The 21,313-nt window shown below is 41.8% G+C and overlaps 1 protein-coding gene across 1 annotated transcript in view; it reads left to right on the top strand.

The window, feature by feature from the left end:
- The window catches only part of APBB1IP (amyloid beta precursor protein binding family B member 1 interacting protein), a 103,620-nt gene extending 82,535 nt beyond the window's left edge, over positions 1–21,085 (top strand). The window contains exons 10-14 of the mRNA XM_086714703.1: positions 2,789–2,899; positions 8,997–9,095; positions 9,695–9,806; positions 17,639–17,742; positions 20,242–21,085. Coding sequence (XP_086570829.1) covers positions 2,789–2,899; positions 8,997–9,095; positions 9,695–9,806; positions 17,639–17,742; positions 20,242–20,751 — 936 coding nt within the window. The 3' untranslated portion in view covers positions 20,752–21,085. The remainder of the gene's footprint in view (positions 1–2,788; positions 2,900–8,996; positions 9,096–9,694; positions 9,807–17,638; positions 17,743–20,241) is intronic.
- Positions 21,086–21,313: the final 228 nt, after the last annotated feature.

The raw sequence follows: 21,313 nt of genomic DNA, 5'->3' as shown, positions 1-21,313 counted from the left end.
TGTCTACCAGACAATATAAGACACTCAACTGAAAAACTATTAAGACCAAATAAATTTACCAAACAAGAAATTATTTTCTTTTGTACAAATAATATGCTAATTAAAATATAATGAATTATTTAATGCATAGTACAAACAAAAAATACAAAATACCTAACAATAAACTCAACAGGAAATGTTCAAGACCTATATGGCATAAAATACAAAATTTAATAAAGGAACTGAAATAGAACTGAATACATAGAAATGTACCATGTTGCTAGATGAAAAGATATGAATCTCCCCCAAAAACTTTCTATATAGTAAATCCCAAGAAAAATTTCAATAGGATTTTTTGACTTGAAGTTCACAGACTGATTCTAAAATTCATCAGAAAGAGATACTGTTCCAAAAAAAAAAAAAAAAATGTGAAGAGCATTGAGGTAGAACCCCTCCTCCCAGATGTCAAAACATTAGATGAAAACTACTATAGCACAAGTAGAGAAAACAGATCAACACTGAGATCTGATAATATAAGGGAAATTGAAGTGAGCATTTTATAGCAATGGGGAAAGAATGTGGTATTTAATAAATAGCAGTGAAATAATTGTATCACCATTGGGAGAAAGTAGTTTCCTACCTCATACCATGTTCCAAATTAAATCCTACGTTGATTAAGTCTATTTAGAAAAAATTTTTAAATCTTCTTTTATCTATATTTTCTTTTAAATTTTATTCTAAATTTTTTTTCAACGTTTATTTATTTTTGGGACAGAGAGAGACAGAGCATGAACAGGCGAGGGGCAGAGAGAGAGGGAGACACAGAATCGGAAACAGGCTCCAGGCTCTGAGCCATCAGCCCAGAGCCCGACGCGGGGCTCGAACTCACGGACCGTGAGATCGTGACCTGGTTGAAGTCGGACGCTTAACCGACTGCGCCACCCAGGCGCCCCATTTTAAATTTTATTCTAAAAAACATGGGTTAATATTTTCATAATTCAGGGTTGGGGAGACCTTCAGCAAGACTAGAAGCTCAAAATTATAAAGGAGAAAATTTGACAGTGTAAGATTTTGTTAAATTCTTTATAGCCAAAGATACCAAAGAAGAAGTTAAAGACTAGTTCTGGAGTCAAAGAGTACACTTCAGCATGTATAACCAAATATGATTATCCACAAAATATAAAGACCTCAACAAATCAATAAGAAAAAGACAAATGTACTCACAGAAAGATGGCAATGGTTTTTGAGAATTTACAGAAAATGAAATATCAGTAGCTAGTGAATAATTAAAAAGTTGCTCTGTCTTACTAGTCAGGGAAATGTAAATTAAAAAGTGAAATATTTCTTCCTGTGGGATTGATAAAATTAACAATATTGATGATATCCAAATTTTAGCAGGAGTAAGAAAAGTGGGCACAGTTGTGCTCTGGAGGTGAGAATATAAATGAGTCCAGCCATATTGGGGAACAATTTAACATCTATTCAAATATAAAGGGGAATACCCTTTGAAATGGCAGCTGCACATTTAGCAATCTGTCCCATGGAAATATTTGCTCAGATGCACAGTATTTTTTGAAAGAGCAAAATATTGCAATAACCTCTAGTCATTTTTGGTAGAATGGCTAAGTAAATCATTGCACCTATTCAGTGAGATGCTGTGCAGCCATTACATGACTGCGATGTATCTATCCATTCATATATGTCTTGACATATAGAAAGACCCCATGTTAAGAAAATAAATTCATGGAACAGTATTTATAGTAAAATTTCATTCATATTTTTCAATTTGTGGATGTGTATGTATGTATGTAAGTGGGTGTGTCTGCATATACATATGTATATAAATGTTCACCCAGAAGCATTTGGAAGAATACTTCCAAACTATTAACAATGGTACTTCCAGAGAAAAGAGTGTGGAGGAAGATTTTCATTTTATTATATATACATCTAATACATTATTTTTAAAAATTATGATGAATATATTTTATATTTTTAATTAAAAAACAAGACTTTGAAAAGCCAGAAGAAAATACCTTGCAAGAAAAAAAACCGTGCAACCATATATAAAGGACTAATTGTGCACTGAGGTGTAGCAATTCTGCCCTGTATTCTTTATTCACTAACCTGGTAAAGAACTATGGAATGTGAAGGTAAAAAGACAATAATAGAGCGAATTTGTAATGGAAGTGTAACCAAATATGTAGATTAGAGGTTGCAGTCCTCACAACACATATTATACATGGAGGAGAGGTTTCCGTTTCCATAGCAACACCGCCAGCACTAACGAGAAAGCATGAAAGGAATCCTTTTTCTCAGGGAGAAGTGCATGAAGTATGTGCTAATTTACTGAGCATCAAATTTACCTCTTATTGTTCATCCTGAAGAGGGCTTTTTCTTTTTTAATGCTCAATCATGAAATCCATCACTGACTTAGAATGGCAAAAGCCAAAATGAAATTTCCGACTAGACGGTCAGTCTCCTTGTCTTGACTGCATCAATAACAATGACTCAAGGTCAGTCCGTCAGATCTGCTGCTGAGAGTCCACACGCAGGTGCTAGAACAGCAGTATAATCTTTCGCTCCATTTCTGGGTTTGTGGAACACCGTTTCGTCTTGGGTGTGCTCATGTACCTCTTAAAACGCAGTCTTGACTTTTAGAAGACTTATACGTGATAGATGCTTAAACAAGTTACCGAAATTCAATATTTTTCTGCTAAAATGTAATCCTTAGTTGTGCCATCAAGGACGACCTTGAAAATTTATTAACTGTCAACTCAGTTAAGGTGATTTTTTTTCTCTTCTCTTTCAGACATCTCGAGATCTGGCATGCTTTATACAGTTTGAAAATGTCAACATTTACTATGGGATTCAGTGTAAAATGAAATATAAAGCACCGACTGACCACTGCTTTGTTTTAAAGGTGTGTTGTATGAAGTCCTTGATTTAGATTTGTGAACAAGTTGAGTTAATATTTCCTTTTAAGGAAAAAAGCGTTAAGTGTCCCATAATTAACCACAAGTGTATCATAATAATTTTTTTGAAATAGGAAAAGTGGAAGCATTTCTACCCTGAATTCCTGTTTCTGATTCTAAAACTTTAAAATGAATCTGTCCAGGCTTCTTCATCACTTCTTAGAGCTAGGATTTAGGGTCAACATTCTTTTAGTTCTGCACCTTCCTTTCCTTAGTCTACTCAAGAGCCGTGTCACATTTGGGGCTCATACAACTGGGCTGAATCACTCACTTCTGGTTCTTGAGTCTGCTTTTTGCTAACTGTGTCAGCTCCTGCAGTCACAGAAGACTTTAGCAGCTTTTCCCTACTTCCCACCCAACTTCGTCTTCTACCTTGTCCCCAGACATTGTCTACACTCTTCTCAAAGGGTCTCTCATCTACGAACTTCTCAGCATACCTTGCCTTCTACTTGCAGAAGACAGAAAAGAGAAGGATTGAGTTGCCCTGGTTTACTTCATATTTACTTCTGAACCTAACTAATGGAGTAATCATCCTCACAACTCTGCACCTCAGAGGAAAAGGCTCCCTCCTCCAAGGCCAGTCCCCCTCCAGCATTAGCCCTTCCCTGGGACCGCACCATCAGTGACTCCGTTTTGCTTCAGCATCTCCAACCTCTCTCCAGAGAATTCTTCTCTTGGGCTACAACGCGTTCAAATATTCCTTGGTTTGGGAGGTTCCAAATTACTTCCCTCAGTTTGATCCACCCCATTCCTTTAAGCAACGCCTGCTTCTGTCTTCCCTTTAACTCAGACTTCTTGGGAAAGCAATATGTCCTCCACGTCCTCAACTTTCATTCTGTCAGTAAAACTCATTCATTCCAAAATATTTCTCTCCAGCCAACTGCTTTCTGGGAGGTTGGGATATAGTGAACAAAACAAAGAACTTCTCTGTGGAGCTTGCACTCTGCAGGCTTCTCCTCCCTCCTGTGCTGTAACTGTTACTAAAGTGTCCAGTGAGGTGGGCATCAGTTAAGTCTGCACTCTTGATTTCATCTCAGGTCATGATCTCATGGTTATGAGATCAAGCCCCAAATTGGGCTCAGCACTGACATCTTGGGATTCTCTCTCTCCCCCTCTCTCCCTGCCCCTCCTCCCCTCAAAATAAATGAAGAAAAACTTTTAAAAAGTTTCCAATGAACAGTCAGCGGTTTCAGTCCTCAGGCTTCTGGTCCTCCTGGCATCTTTTGCATTGGTGGTAACTGCCTCATTTTCTAGCCCTCTGCCTAGCCCCCTCTGTTCATCTGCTCCTCCATTTCTGTGGGTTCCTCCTCTTTCCACACATTCTGGGATGTTCTCCTGGGTTCTGTATTCTGTTCTCACCAGACTTGTGCTCTCTCTGAGAAGTCATAGTCACAGCCACAGCTCCAGCTGTCATCTGTATGCTAATAATTCCCAGTCTATAGCTGACAGTCTCACCTTCTCTCCCAGCCCCACCCTTGAGGTAACTGCACTGAGGGCACTTCAACCATAACCTGTCAGATGGTGATTCAACCCTCCCTCCACCCTTATAAACTCCCTCCTGCAGTCCCTATCAAGATGAATGATACCATCACCTGCTGTATTAGTTTTGGGGCGGGGGCGGGGGGGAGAGAGGATGGGCTGCCATGACAAAGTGCAACAAACTGGTTGACTTAAAATAATGGAAACTTAAGCTCTCACGGTTCAGGAATCCAGAAGTTTAAAATCAAGCTGTCAGGAGGGTCGGTTCCTTTTGGAGGGCTCTGAGGGGAAATGTGTTCCATGCCTCTCTCCTAGCTTCTGACAATTTCCAGCAGTCTTTGGCACTCCTTCCTGGGCTTGTAGCTGCATAATGCCAATCTCTGCCTCTATATCACATGGCCCTCCTCTCTGTATGTGTTTGTGTTTCTTCTCTTCCTACAGGGACACCAGTCATATTGGATTAGGGCCCACCCTAACCAAGCATGACCCCATCCTAACTTGATTACGTCTACAAAGAACCTATTTACAAATAAGGTCATAATCACAGGTATCAGCAGTCAGGACTGCAGCATATCTTTGCAGGGGACACAATTAAACCCATAATACCCATCTGCTTTTCCAAGCTAGAAATAGAGAAATCTTCCTAAAAGTCCCTCCTGTTCCCTTTCTTGTCCAATCCATCATCACACTCTGATTTTCCATCTGAGACGTCTCTCATCTAGCCCTCTCTGTCTGTCCTTCCTTGTCACTCCAGGCCCGTCTTCCACACGGCTGCCAGTTGCCGCCTGTATCACTCTGCTCTTTTAAAATGTCTGATACCTAGAGGACAATGTCCAGATCCCAGTTTGACACGAGCCCTTGACTCTGGCTCTCTCGAGCTGATTTTCTGCCTCTTCTTTCCATGGGTCCCAGACATTAGCCACACAGAATTTCTAGGTGTTCCTCAGATGTGTTTCAGTACTCTATAGCTTCTTCCAATGAGCCTTTCTCATTTTCTGTTTTCAAACTTTTACTATGAAACTCACCATGTCATAGGGTAATCATATATTTCTTTACATATGTCTCCCCCACAACACCCCCAGCCACCACTTCCTAATTATGGTGTGAGCCTCTTATCTGTATTAATGAGGGACATATTCCTTAGCACCCAGAGGTATTTGGTGAATGTGTAGGTGCTTTGCTCTTAGTTCACCCACTCCCTTTGGTCTTGGACAAATGACTTACCCTCTCTGGCATAGTTTTCTTGTTTATAACACATAGTTACCTCACTTTAGAGGATCTGTAAGATCCCTCTTAACAGTAATGTTCTGCAATTGCCCTGACCTTTGTGTGCCTTTCAGCATGTCCTACAAGAGCTTCTCTCTGTTTATGATCAGGAATAATCAAACCAGTTGCACAAGAGTCTGGCCAGGGGTACTGAACCAGCATTTTTTCCTTAAACCCCTTTATAAATAATTTTTCAGCAAAAGGCTCAGTTAAGGAGTAAACCCTTTGGCAGGGTCCTAAGCCATGACTGGAAAACAAGCACAGTTACTTGCTATAGGATGTCCTGAGAGCCAGAAAGGAGCCTCGTGCCCACTAGATTAGCTCATCTTAGAATCATAAAATTTAAGGATTTCAAGAGACCTTTGAGGTCATCGGATGCTGTCTCCTGTATACATTTGTAGTATGTGTAGTGTAAGGAGGTCAGTGAGAATGTTGGAGAGAATGAACCAAGTTCTGTACACCTGTCTCATCACCATAGGAGGAGCCATTGTTAGAACTCAAGTTCAAGAGTTCTTGCCTCTTTCTTATGCTCAAAATCCGTTATGTTTAATGGCTTTTACTCTATTTGGATTTTACTCTATTTGGATAAATAACATACTTAAGAATTATTTATTGTGCTGTTTAAGTGGATACCTCTACCCAGACAGCTGATTTGTGCATTTGACTGCAAGCATACATGATGTAAAGTCTGCTCTTGGGAACCTGGCTCTCATGTGCCATGAACCAAAAAATAAATGAAAAATATTTTAATACACCAAAAGCCAAGGTAACATTGTCAACTTTTTAAATGTGTCAGAAATAAAATAACAGCTGCTTTCTAAGAAAAATTATAAACAACAAACTGCCGAAGAGACCCATGTTTGCCCCTCTTAAATGACCGTCAATAAGAATACAGTTATGGGGTGCCTGGGTGGCTCAGTCGGTTAAGCGTCTGACTTTGGCTCAGGTCCTGATCTTGAGTTCATGAGTTCAAGCCCCATGTTGGACTCTGTGCTGACAGCTCAGAGCCTGGAGCCTGCTTCACATTCTGTGTCTCCCTCTCTCTGCCCTTCCCCCGCTCACACTTTGTCTCTCTCTCAAAAATAAACATTTAAAAACAATTTTTTTTAAAAGAACATTGTTATAAGTTAAGGGGCTTTGTTTCTGGTGCTGGAAGACAAGGACTGTGGTTTGGTTTTGTGAATTTTATGGCTGGAGAGAGTGCTGCAGGCATTTGTGGAATGTCACATTCCATATAGGGACTAAGTCCTCAGCTTAGTGTACTTATCATCAATGTGACCTTCCAGTTAATTAATGTAACAAATCCGTTTTTGCTGTTGGGCCACATTATCCGTGTTGATAGTTTCAATTTTAAGGGCCTCCAACGGGAACGATCATTGGGGTAACATTTGTAAAGCTAAACTCTAACAGTTATATTAATGAGGAAGCACTGAACCCCAATAACGAAGAAATGCGCAGCAGCCATACAAAGTGCATGCTGCCATCTGCTGCCAGAATGGAGAACTACAGGCATCGTTGGGCAGCCTGGTGTCTGTCACCCCCGGAAAACCTAAGATGATTTTTCGTGATACAGATGCAAATTCTGAGGGCTGAAAGACCTAAACCAAGGGAATGGTCCATTTAAAGACAAAAGTATAAAGGTGGACATTCCTCAACTGGGTCAAAGGGCCAAAAGAAGGAATTCTTTACAATTTCTGATTTTTTTTGTGTGGTATCTTTAAAGTTTGGAATTTTGACCTAATAGCTTAATATAAATACAGAAATTCTAGGCAGTAGGACAAGAGACCCCCAAGGTTCTTGTGTACCATGGGGTAAAATATATAGTAACTCCTCTGGGCCTCAGTTTTCCCATTTGTAAAACCAAAACTTACTAAGCTCTCATCAAGCTCCTAAGAGTCTGTATGGGTCTTGTTATCCCTTCTGGGCAATAACAGCAATGAGTTGTTAGATCAGCAGGGTGACTGGTCCAGATGTTGCTTCTCAGATTCATGCTGAAGTTGAAGGCACGGTGTCGCTGGCTTACATCAGCTTTAGAAACAGCCATTTCCTTGAAGGTCAGTGATGAAGCTGGAAGCAAAAGTGAAAGGGAGTAGTCTGCAATACCCTTAGAGAGGAACTGGTCAGCTCCACTCCTTTCCCGCACTGAGGATGGCTTCCCAGTCTGTCAGCACTCCATTTCATGTGCACCACCACTAATTTATGCCTGTCCTAGCAGGATTAACAAGCTCCTCTGAGAGATGGAGGCAGAAGAGTTGGTCACACACACACACACACACGCATGCACACATGATGGCTATGTTTGTAATTATTTTTCTCTATAATAAAACTTATTAAAAATGATAAAGGCCCATGAAAATTCACATGGCACAAATCTTAAAATCGAGATTTGCTTGCCTGCCCCTCACCTTGTACCCATGACACTTCTGGCTGAACAGGAAATCTTGCTTTTGTTCATTATTTCCTTCAACAGTTATTTCCACCTCTAAACCAGAATACTGACCACATGCCAGGCTATTGCTAAGCACTGGGGGTCTTCAGCAGTGAACAGCAGACATGGTCCCCACCCTCACAGAGCACACAGTCTATCAGAGACAGACACACACAACAGAAATTACAGAGGCAACAAGGATTAAGGAAGAGGGGCCCAGGTGATCTGATGACCAGAGACCAGTGTCTCTCTCCCCTCTTCATGCCTGCCAGTGTCACTGCTGTCTCTGACCATGAGCTCCTGGAGGGCTTGGACCCTAGTGCAACACCCCAAGCCATTGCCACTTGAGAATAGATAGAATATTCCTTCCCTGGGACACCCATCCAGAGGCCAAGATGGCCAGTATGAGTAGGAGATGACAGTTAACAAAAGGTGAAACCCTGAATTCCTGATAGGGGAGATATCCCTAAATATCCCTAGGACTGGTTGGGAGTCACAAAGCATTAATTCTGGGACTTAAGAATTGCATCAGGGAAGTTCCTTTATTTGATAAATGGAGAAACGATTTGGATTTCTTGTGGGAAAGGAGACGTGGTATATGCAAAGGCTTTTAAAAGCTAAAAAAAAAAAAGGAGAAATTAAAATTATTATGGATAATACAGTAAGAAGTGCTTATGATAAATCATGTCACAAATCTCTTAAATCCATTCAAAATTGAGCCCACTCTAAAAATACCCCTATTTCTAATCCTGAAATTGCTGCCAGTAGCAATTTGCCACCACATCAGGAAATTAACATTGTTACAGTCTTAAATTTTTTTTTTGAAAAGTGCTAATAGTTTATAAATGGTCTTTGAAATTACTTTTTTCTAGCATCCCCAAATTCAGAAGGAGTCCCAGTATATCAAATATCTCTGCTGTGACGATGCAAGAACCCTAAACCAGTGGGTCATGGGAATAAGGATTGCCAAGGTGAGAGAGCATTTGGGCTCACCCTATCTTGAATTGCATACCAGCATCCTGACCTGGGTGGGTCCAGTCTCCGTGCTGCTGAGAAACAGCTGACCCATTCTCTGTGAATCAGAGCTGAAGATACTATCTCATTTGTTTGCCCATTGGGGGTTTTTTTAATAGCGGGGAGTGATAGAAACACGGACCTCTCCAATGACCTGAGAATCAGGGTTTACTCTCCCATGAGACTTCTCAGACCTTCATTTACTCTTGGAGAGCTTTGCATGTGTCGTGTGTAATTAAGAAACACGATGTGGAAACTGGTAGATTTATATGAAGACTTATATACTCAAAATCGCGTGGCGAAAGCTCTCCTCTAATGTCTGGGTATGAAAGTATTAACTGACTCTGCCAATCTGGAAAATTACTTAACATGTGAAAAAAAACGATTTGTGGATGTTTTGTTGAAATCCTTACACTAAAAAAACAACTCCAGAAAAGAGTGAAAAGAGTAGCTACAAAGTACTTTTTTTTTTTTTTCTCAGTACGTATATTGCAATCAAGTGCAGAATCTGGGATAAATGGATTCCTCTCTTGCTTCTTTTGTGTTCTCTCCCCAGTACGGGAAGACTCTCTATGATAACTATCAGCGGGCTCTGGAGAGGGCCGGGCTCGCCTCTCGGACGAACCTGAGTACTGTCGGTGCAGTTCCACCAGCCCCACCTGCTACAGGTACCGTGCAGAGAGGAAATTCTCACACCTGTTCAGAGCTCAGAGCTCATGTTCAAACTTACACAACACATTTTGTAAAAACAGAACTTTGTTGGCACTGTGTACGTTTCCCTTCTGATGGTCAGGCTCAAGATCTCCACACACCTGGATCTATTTCTTCAGAAGTGATTCTTAAGCAAAGCTTCGACCACTTTTCTCATGATATGCTCATGGATAGGATGGCGATCACCAGTGTAGGGTGAGCTGGTCGAGTACTGTGTCTCATCAGAGTATAAAGGTTATATTTGTCCAAAGCTCCACTAGCACCCAGCAGACAGCCCACCCAAAGGACGAGATCATTCCCTGGTGTTTTGGCTCAGTGATATCATGGCCAGAGCCTTGTACCCAATCCTGGATATCACATTCTAATAACATAACAGCTTCTTGCGTATATTTTTAAGGAGGACAGAACACTGAGAGATGAAGAGGGTACAATGCATTGCTTTACATATACTCGCTCTGATTCTTCCAACAGCCCTGCAAAGTATAGATTATTATCTGCGCTCCTCAGATGAGGAAACTGAAGCTGGGAGAAGCATAGTACCCAGCATCTTGTCAGTGGCTGAGCTACAATTCACACACATTGTCTTTATGATAACTAATGGTTGAAAGAACTGGCACCATTTGCAGCAGAAAAGTTCTGGTCATTGTTTTTCAGTGTTAAAGAACGGTCCTAACATAAGGCTAGTATGTGTATTCTTTGCTGCTCAAAGGGTAAAAGCAGCTTAAAAGTGTGGAAGGTGCAATAAGGTAGATTTAACCCAACATTTAAAAATATTTCCATTAGATGTGTCCAGCCTGGCTGCTCTGTGAACAATGAGTTTCCGGAAGTGTCTATGCTGAATAAAACTGTTTTCTGCAGAGCACTTACCACAATGTGTAATCATTTTGTATATCCATTAACTCATTTGGTGCCTGTTTTCTCTACCAGACTCTTAAGTCTTGAAAGGACAAAGGACCATTTCACCATGTTCCACACATTGTGTTCCCAGAGCTTAAAAGCCTGGCACATAGTAAATGTTTATTGAGTTACTAAACAAAGGGTTGCCGAGGTTGGTTGAGAGTTGGGTTTCCTAATTCTGTTAGTCTTCAGCTTGGGAGTGAAACACCACTTAAAAGTTCTTGGCTGTTGGGGTGCCTGGGTGGCGCAGTCGGTTAAGCGTCCGACTTCAGCCAGGTCACGATCTCGCAGTCCGTGAGTTCGAGCCCCGCGTCAGGCTCTGGGCTGATGGCTCAGAGCCTGGAGCCTGTTTCCGATTCTGTGTCTCCCTCTCTCTCTGCCCCTCCCCCGTTCATGCTCTCTCTCTGTCCCAAAAATAAATAAACGTTGAAAAAAAAAATTTTTAATGGCACATTTATTTTTTTAAATTTTTTTTTTTCAACGTTTTTATTTATTTTTTTTGGGACAGAGAGAGACAGAGTATGAACGGGGGAGGGGCAGAGAGAGAGGGAGACACAGAATCGGAAACAGGCTCCAGGCTCTGAGCCATCAGCCCAGAGCCCGACGCGGGGCTCGAACTCACGGACCGCGAGATCGTGACCTGGCTGAAGTCGGACGCTTAACCGACTGCGCCACCCAGGCGCCCCTAAATGGCACATTTAAAAAAAAAAAAAAAAAGTTCTTGGCTGTCAAGCTTCCCCTTTCACTCTTTGGGGTGAGGCATCCTGAAACCATCTAGGGTATCTCTCCCAGGGTCATTGGTTTCCTTTCCAGTAAAGACTCCTGGGCTCTGTGGGAGGCATATCTGGCTCACTCCCATGGGTGGAGGCCCGTAGGTACCTTTAGGATGGGGGCTGGTCACCAAAAAGAAAGAGGAAGCAAGTGCTTCCACCACAGAGCTTTGGACATCACCCACAACTGGACACTTAATACTGCCTATTGATCTCACTGTGTTTCTGTAGACTGGCAGTCTTCAGCCAGGGATGACTTTGACCTCTGGGGAACATTTGGCAATGTCTAGAAACATTTTTGGTTGTCACACCTTGGGGGAAATGCCAGTGACATCTAATGGGTAGAGGCTAGGAGTGCTGCCTCCTACAATGCATAGGATAGGCCCCCACACAACAAAAAATTTTCCAGTCCCAAACGTCAATAATGTTGAGCAAACCTGTTCCAGTCAATGCAATCTCCTAGTTTCTCATTGTTTTGGATGTTCTTCACTCTCCTCAGATTTCCAATCCCCAAATCTTTCACTCCCAGCAAAGGAACCGTCAAATGGGAACTCCTTTGACTCCCCACCACTAAAACCAACAACTTACCTGCGTCTGCACCCATCCTAGTCGCATCCATTCTGTTACATCCTAACAAGGGCCATTCCTTCCATGCATGCCCTGGTCCCTATTCCAACACCAGCTGATGTTTTGCAGTACTCTGACACCCACCAATGGAGTTAGCTCAGACCAAGGGCACTGTCCCCAACAAAGCTGCCTTTCTTCCTATGTCATCCACACATCTGACCTCCTGGCTACAATTTCAGGGGTTCCCACTAGTTCTGGTTGATTAGAATGACTCACAGAACTCAGAAAAGTGCTATCCTTATTATTACAATTTTATCATAAGGGATACATATCAGGACCAGCCAAACGAAGAGACACATGCATAGCGCAAGGTCTAGGAGGGTCCTGGCTGCAGAACTTCTTTGTCCTCTTATTGACCACATGATTGATTTCAGTCCCCTCCCCAGAGGTTCGATTAGCCCAAAGCCCCAACCCTCTAATCACTTGGTTCATCTTTCTGATAACCAGCCCACATCCCAACCCATCTTGTTAGCATAAACTCAGATATTATCCTAGGGGTTCACTGAATAGCAAAGATATCCCAGTCACTTTGGAAATACCAAAAGTTTTAGAAGTTCTGTGCCGGGAATTCAGGACAAAGACTCGACAGATACTTTATTATACCATCCTCTTCTGCATTCTCTTCTGCTCTACTGAGTCCTTATCATTGTTCCCTTCTCCAAACAAATAAGTTTTAAAACCCTCCTATGACTCCACACCTCCCTCCAGCTATTGCCCCACGTGACAACCAAACTGTTTTAAAGGGTAGACTACATTTGCTGCTTCCACTTCTCTACCCTCACTGACTCTGCCACCAATTTCAGTCAAGCTTCTGCCTCTAATGCCTTATGGAGAATGCTCTTGCTAATCCCACCAGTGGCCTCTAGGCTGCTAAATGCAACTATTATAAACCCCTGTTCTTCTCTGACCTTTCAGCAGCATCAACACATTCCTCCTTGAAACAGTCTCCTCTATTGGCTTTCAAGATAGTACACATTTGGGGCACCTGGGTGGCTCAGTCGGTTATTGTCCGACCTCAGCTCAGGTCATGATCTCAGAGTTGGTGAGTTCGAGCCCCACATCAGGCTGTCTGCTGTCAGCTCAGAACCCACTTCGGATCCTCTGTCTTCCTCTCTCTCTCTCTCTCTCTCTCTCTCTCTCTGCCCCTCCCCAACTCATGCACACGTGCATTCTCTCTCAAAATAAATAAACTTAAAAAAAAAAGATAGCACATGCTCCAGACCTCTCATCGTACCCCCAACTGCTATGGTCACTCTTTTCTAACCTCCTCTACTAACTCTTCTACCCCACCTTAAATTGCCCACAGCCTCGTCAATCAATCCTAACCCTTTTCTCATTGACAGTCCCTCTAAGTGGTCTAAATCCACTCCTGGCACCATCTATGTGCTGACCACCCACAAATATATAAATCGAACCCAGACTTCTCTGCTGACCTGCAAAACCATGTATCCAGCTGTCTGCTCAGTGGCTTCACTTGGATACATCAGACTTGATGTCTGTAAAACTGACTCCTCATCTTACCCTCCAGACTTGCTCCCCCACTGTTGTTCTCAGTTTTTGTAAATAATACCATCATCTGCCCAATTGCTCATGCAGGACACATGGAAGAAAAGCTCACTCATGCCCAAATCCAATCACCTCCAATTCCTATTGATTCTACCCTCTAAATATTGGTCAAATCTGTCCAGAGCTGTTCATCTCCATTGTCATCAAATCCCACCCAACTTCCATGATCTTTCACTTGGCCTCCTCTGGCGGTGCTCCAACTCAACTCCCTGCATTTGCAGACTTTTCTCTCTCCTTGACTCACCTTTTTAAATGTAAATATGAGTTCTCCCCTGTGGGTAGCCCTTCAGAAGCTTCCCACTGCTCTTAGATAAAGTCCCAAATCCTTAGCAAGGCCAACTAAGCCTGTATAATATGAGCCTTGCCCAGCTCTCCTGCCTCTTTCTCCACCCGTGTCTTCCTGTTCCTGTCACATGGGCCAGTTGTTCTTCCTAGTTCTTCAAAGGCTCAAGCACCATCTTTTCTTAGGGAATTCACAGATGTTATTACCTCTGTTTGTGATGGTTTTTTCTTTCATGTAGCTAATTCCTTCCTATCCTTGGGTCTACAATGAATTGTCCTTTATAAGCCAGTCATAATTAATAATCTTTGTGATTATTAGTTTAGTATCTGTTCTCCTAGATACTGAAAGAAATCATGAAGTGTTTCTGCTATGATTTCCCAACTGAAAAACATGGAGACGTTCTGTATCCAAAGTGCTTAACAAGTAATTCGTTCTTGATGAATGGCAGCTTTTATTTTCCTATTAGAGAAGAGCCATAGAGGGTTTTTTTTTAGTACTTATTAAACCACTTTATGACTTTAGCAACTATTTTTAGTCCAGACCCTCCACATGGCAATTGACACATGGCATGGCAGTCTAACTCTGTCTGGTTTAAGCAACAAAGAGTGATGGGGAGAGATTTATTAATGCACAAAACTAGGAGGTCTGTGGGTAGGCTGCTTTCAGGTATAGAAGGATCCAGGGATGTAAGTGATGTCATCAAGATACTGTTTCTTTAGGCACTGTCCCCCTGAGATGTCAAGGACTGTCACTGACTCTCCAGGCTTACATTTCTCACACAGCCAGAAATCGTAGTACAAAGAGGATGCCCCCATCTCTGAAAAAATTCTGGGAGGGCTCTGTTTCGTGCCTGTCCCTAACAGTCTCACTGTACCCAGGAGCATGCTGTCTTCTGATTTGCCAGATCAAGTGGTAGGGTCAGCCTTTCACAAACCACATGGGTTAAGAACGAGGGAGGTGAGGGGGCGCCTGGATGGCTGAGTCAGTTGGGTGTCTGACTTCAGCTCAGGTCATGATCTCATGGTTCATGGGCTCATACTTGTTTAATAAACTTCCCACCCATAATTCCTCCAGGGACTCCTAGAGAGATAGTGGGAGAGGCTGTATTGCCACTTGACAGCTGGGACTGTTAACACAGTGACAGAACAACCTAGATCCCAGTCAGTGGCACCTGCAGAATATATGGGATATGTGGGCACACATCAGTTGTCCCAGGATGGGGCAGAGAGCCCATGGGAAAGACTGGATTTCCTGGTAAATAGGAAGACAGCAGCTTGGAACATTTAGGATTATTATTATTATCTGTTTGTTCTCACCGACAAAGACCAGGTCATCCTACTTACATAAAAATACACACTATGTTGCTGGGAAATCAGCCTGTGTATGTGTTTGGACAAAAGAAGCAAAAAGAAAATATAATTTTTGCCCTTCAAAAGAATTTCCCCCAATGGTCTTCAGTATTCAGATTTAGTCTCTGCTTGCACAAATGCAAAGGTGTTTATAGATAAAGAAAGGATTTGAATATGTATAAGACGAAGGAGGAGAAAGAGAATAAATAGCCCAAAGGAAATGAGAAGATAGAGCACTTTGGAATCTCAGATGTTTAAATCTCCTAGGCACGATGGTACGGTGCACAAAGTCTTACAAAAAGTCTTAAATAGAAACATTCTAAAGCTTAAAGATGTTTAGGCCTGTTGCTTCCCAACCTCCAGAACAAAGCTGTGACTAATCAGAGACGTTTAATAAGCCTTAGAGTGAGAGAAATGCACATTTACATGGCACATCATGTATGTTCCAACAGCTCCACTCAGAACAACGAGGTGGCTGTCCTTGCTGAACAAGGGACATGGATTTTATCATTAAAACACTGACAGGAGAGAAAGCAATTCTAGCCTGTTCTAATATTTCAACTGCATAAACGGACACGAATACCTTTTTTCATTCTGAAATCATCTCAAACACAGAAAAGTTGCAAGAATAGTACATAAAGCCTTCATGTACCCTTTACCCAGATCTCCAGTATTGAGTGTTTGCCATATTTGCTTTATCATTTCTCTCTCCCCACTCCCGCTTCTCCCTATGTTATCCAAAGACATTTTTTTTTCTGAACCACTTGAGAGTAGATTGAATCTATCATACACCTTTGCCCCTAAGTCTTCCCTTTGTGACTCCTAAAAATCAAGGCTGTTCTCTTACGAACCACAGTACAGTTAGAAAATCCAGGAAATTTAGTATTCAATATTGATAGGATATTTTTATCTAAATCACATCCATATTCCCTCGATTTGGATGTATCTGATGTTTCCTTATGATTCATTTCAGACAGTGCATTTTTGGTGAGAATACTGCATGAGGGCCGCATGTCCTCAGGTTATCACAGTCAGACACGTATGACATCTGTTTGCCCCTCATTGGAAACATTCATTTTGACCACTTGGTTAATGTCCGATATCTCTCCTGTGCAGATTTTTCATTTGGTACTTAATAATTTGCAGAGAGATACTTTAGGCCCTGTTAATATCCTCTTCCTCATCAAACATTCCCCTCTTCCCAATGTCATGTCCTTAATAGCCTTCTCTGAGTTGTTATGTAGATGAATGGGTTTCTCAAACTACTGGAAAAATATTTAAAGAAGCAAGCAAATGGCCATCTCATAAATATTTGGCAGAATAGCAGGCAGTGGGCATAGCTAAAGGAACCTCTGAGTTCACTCAGTGGCAAGAGCTCATGTCGTGGGCTGGGTGGCAGTTTGGTCATTGGAGAAATGTCTTTTGTGTGTGGAGGCATGGCCGTCCTCTCCAGGATGTTCTCTAAGGACCCAGAGAGATCCACATACATCCAATGAAATCTATCAGATTCCCTCAAAACTGCAAAACCTCAGTTAGCCTCACTTTTGTGCCAAAGGGTAAATTAAAAGGGAAGAAAATAAAATAAGTGCTTATCATGACTTGCTGGGAAAAAAACCTATTCCAGGGTATCTCAGGGGTCTGTACATTTTACTCAGTCCCCTGTGTCTTCTATTTTTGTGCCCATCCTACTTTTTTGTTGAGAATAATGTTTAAAAGTTGTTCCTATACACAGCATGGTATGAAACTAGAAACATACGTTTCAAGTGTTTATTATTTTTGAGAGAGAGAGAAAGTGCATGCATAAGGGTGGGGGGCAGAAAGAGAGGGAGAGAGAGAATCCCAAGCAGGATCCATGCTGGCAGCACAGAGCCTGACGTGGGGCTCAATCCCATGAAACATGAGATCATGACCTGAGCTGAAACCAAGAAGGATGCTTAACTGACTGAGCCACCCAGGCACCCTGAAACATAGGGTTCAGAAAAATCTTCAGCAACTGGAATTTTTAAAAAGTTTTTCAAAGTTATTCTCCAGTTGTCAAAAGGCTTTTGAAAACAGAACATACCATTCTCTAGGCCCCTAGTTAATCGAGATGTCATAGCCTACATACAGCATTCACCTTCCTGAACCTTTGCTGAATCTCATGAAGTGTTGCCATAGAACCTCAGACTTTCTGTAAGGCCTGTATACCTAGAATTCCTTGTCTTTTGCTTTGGAAATATAAACTATATTTTTAGATGAACTCACAAGAATGCTGAATATGCCTTGCCCACTCTTCTTGTCTTTATTCTCCCCTTCAGGACCTAAAGCAGGCACCACCCAGGCCAATGGGCAGATTCCCCAGGCTGCACATTCTGTAAATGCTGTTCTTGAAGAAGCCCAGAAGCAGGCAGAAACTACTAAGGTAAGACCAGAGAGTGACTGGACGTCATTCTCAGACTGTCTCCAGTAAGCCCGTATTCTAAACCATTAGCAGTGTCCAATAACTGCTCCTCCGAAAAGAGAAAATCTAGTTCCAACTACTAAGAAGTCACTATAATTTCATTTAGGTAATTGTGTGGGTTTTTTAATCTTAAAGTTATACAGGCTAGAATGGAAAGTTAAAGCCGACTGTTACCACATTACTTCAGAAAAATGTAAGAATTTTTTTTTTTTAATGCTAAGGCTTGGTAAATATTTTTAATTTAGCTCCATTGATTTTGACTGAAGGGCTTTTCTTGATTTAGGCAAGTGGTTTTAGCATTCTGAAAGTGGCACCTGAGTTTTAAACCCTTGGGATTTTTTTTTCCTGAATAAATTAGAGCAACCAGTTAGTCAGAAGCCCTATATTAAATGTGAAAATCCCCGAAACCAGACTAGAAGACTACTAAAAGGGTTCTGTTATAAAATGTGCATTTTATATTTTTCTGTTAATGTTCTGCATACATCCTCAGGGTGATGGAGAAGAAAACACATTTTAAAATACTAGCCAAATTGACATAGCATTCTCCATAATTTTTTTTTCAGTAAAGGAGATTAATGAAGATTCATTTAAATTTATCTAAAAATTATAGCTGAAAGTTGTAATCTAGTTACTAACCTAATTGGTAACATCTCAACTTACTATTCTGTTGAATATTTTCCATGTGTGATTCAAAACAACCTTAAATAATTGTGCCTTCTGTAATTTTTCACTTCATTCTCCCCTTTGATTTTGTCCATCAGTCAGTGGTGGGAGCAATTAAATCCTGTATTTATTGAATTTCTTACAATTTTTGAAAACCATTGTAGACCGTTAAAAGTTGTATTACTCTAGTATTATTAGCTTCTCAAGTCTGACATCATACACTGTGCTTTCAGTGATTATTATTTCCGTGGCTCCTGTAATGCCTACCAAAGAGAAACACTCTAAAATGCTGAAAGCAACAAAAGGACCCCAAAATAGAAATCACTTCACCTTGTGTGAACATCAGTTCCCAAACTGCCTGTTGAGAAATTTTTTTAAATTACATCACTAGCCAATTAGTTTATCGTGCTAAGCAAATAAACTAAATAAAATAGAAAACTCAATCATAAGGCACTTTGTTAGGGAAAAAAAAAAAACTTCTAAATTTAATCGTCAGTGGTAAGAGGTTGTTAAAGAAAAAAAAAAGAAAGTGAAAACCTGATAAATTGTAAATTGCAATGATAATTATCACTGACACAGAGGGATTCAGCTAAGCTGCCTGGAATCCCTGGGGAAGTTGCATTATATAAACGTAATTTACTATCATTGATTTCCACCGTTGGCAGAAGGACTGTGCCTCTGTTAGCCTTTGGCCAAGTTCGGTGTTGTGGTTTCTGCCCGGCAGCACGTGCAGTGTAATCTTACTCTGCAGAACCCAGCCAACACCTTTAGCTCATTTAATATGAACATAACCTTGAGACAGAAATAGTAAAGATTATGATGCTTGATTTATACCTGATCAGCCAGCCAACTTTCACACAGTTCACAAAAGGTAAATCTAAGACTATGGACCAGATGTGTGGATTCTTGGTCCACCCACCACCTCCCTTGAAGCTGTTAGGTCAGAGGGAGTGAAGCATATAATTGGTTTCTCCCTGGTAGCCCACAGTCATGGGCAAAGGTTTCTTTGTTCTCAGCATGCCAGCAACCACTGATGCAAGAAAAGGCAGGCAGTTCTTTCATAGGAGAGTCTTTTTTGTGCTCAGATTTGTACAAAGGTTACCTGTAGCCTAAAGTACATCATCCTTGTGCTATAAGAGGAGGACATCTAAGCCAGGAGATTTGGGGACAGTTTCGGGAAGCTTCCTAATCAGCTCTCTGCCACTGGAGGTATGGTACAAAAGGAAAATAATTTCACAGACACCTGCTTCTGACAATTGAGCTTCACAACCTGCTCAACTCAGACCAAGAAAAATGGTATGGCTGCATATGTCTAGGACCCAGGTGGCTTGTCTTGGGAACCAGGGCATGAATTCCAGGAGAGCCATTTTGCTTCCATTTTGAGTTTCCTTAGGCTGAGCTTAGGGTAGGTAAAGACTGAAGTAACCACACAAGGAGCTAAACTCCTTATCACTAAAGCTCTTTTAAAGACATGGATTAGTCCCCTATAAGGTGGTTGGTTGGGAGGAGATACATCTCTAATCTAATAAACACCTCATTGAATAGGACTAAGTCTTCGATTTACCAAAGAAGACATGGTAGGCTAGCATTAAATAACGTTATTATTGGTAATAATGTTAGAGGCCATTTGGAGTCATTCTCCTTACTCACAGCAAACATGAGCTAGCTCATGAACAACTTGTAGAATTGGCCTGAGGAGTGGAGGCCCCCCCCCCCCGCCCCTCGGGAAGCAGACACTGCCCAAATCAACAAGACCTCACCTTTCAATGGAAATATGCTGTGGTTGCTCTGTTGAAGGACAAGAAGCCAGCTCTTGGTAACCACGACCCAGGAACACCCAGGGCCCATCACCTTCCAAAGTCCAGCCTGCCACCGCCCCCTCCCGTGCGAAGGTCTTCAGATATCTGCGGCAGCCCAGCGACAACCCCCAGGGCCAAGGGCATGAGCAGCGGCTTCCCTGCGCCGCCGCCCGACGACTCTCTGCCACCACCCCCGCCGCCACCGCCCCTGGAGGACGACGAGGAGCTCCCTCCGCCGCCCCCCGATTTTAACGAAGGGCCCCCGGACTTCGTGCCTCCCCCACCGCCGTCGTTTGCAGGGGATGCTGGGTTATCATTACCGCCCCCGCCCCCGCCCCCACCTGCACTCAACTCTCCGAAGCCGCCTCCCGTTGCCAGCAAAAGACCTCCCGCTCCCCCGAAGAGGAAAGAGAATCCAGGACCACCTGGTGGAGTAGGGAGCGGAGAGCAAGATTTCATGTCCGATCTCATGAAAGCTTTGCAAAAGAAAAGAGGCAACATGTCCTAAGGGAAACAGATAAATATGTTTGTGTGATGGTTATAATCATTTCTAACCTCAAGTACATTTTTGCTACTTTATCTTCATGACACCGTATTCATTTTAGATAAAATATTGACGTATTCAGACTAGAAATGGTGTAAAACGTCTCACTGCAGCGCAAATACGTTCATAATCATTAACCTATAACGGAAGCAAGAGTATCTGCCTAAATGTACATACCTTTCCTATGTGTTTCCACCTCCCTGAATTCGTCTTCCCTTACAAATTAACTGGAATGTTTTATGTTTATTTTATTGTGTTCAGAAGCATCAAATTAATAAAATTTAAAAGTCTTCCTTGAGGATGGTATTTCTAGAAATATCAGTGTATAAATCTAGTGTGCTATCAATACCACATTATATATACGTGAGCTTTATAGCTTTGGATTCTAACATCTTGTTAATTTTTGGTATGTTTTCCATCTCCACCTCCATGACCTTCAGAATTTTCTGAAAAATCGAATGAGGAAACAAACAGGAGGCAGAATGAATTCGGTTTCTTTGAGGCTCATGTCCTGATTGCCGGGAGT

Source organism: Puma concolor, chromosome B4, assembly GCF_028749965.1.
Source record: "Puma concolor isolate L17-30 chromosome B4, mPumCon1.1.hap2, whole genome shotgun sequence".
Taxonomy (NCBI): Eukaryota; Metazoa; Chordata; class Mammalia; order Carnivora; family Felidae; genus Puma; species Puma concolor.
The sequence above is the reverse complement of the archived record's forward strand: the minus strand, read 5'-3'. Positions and strand labels throughout refer to the sequence as shown.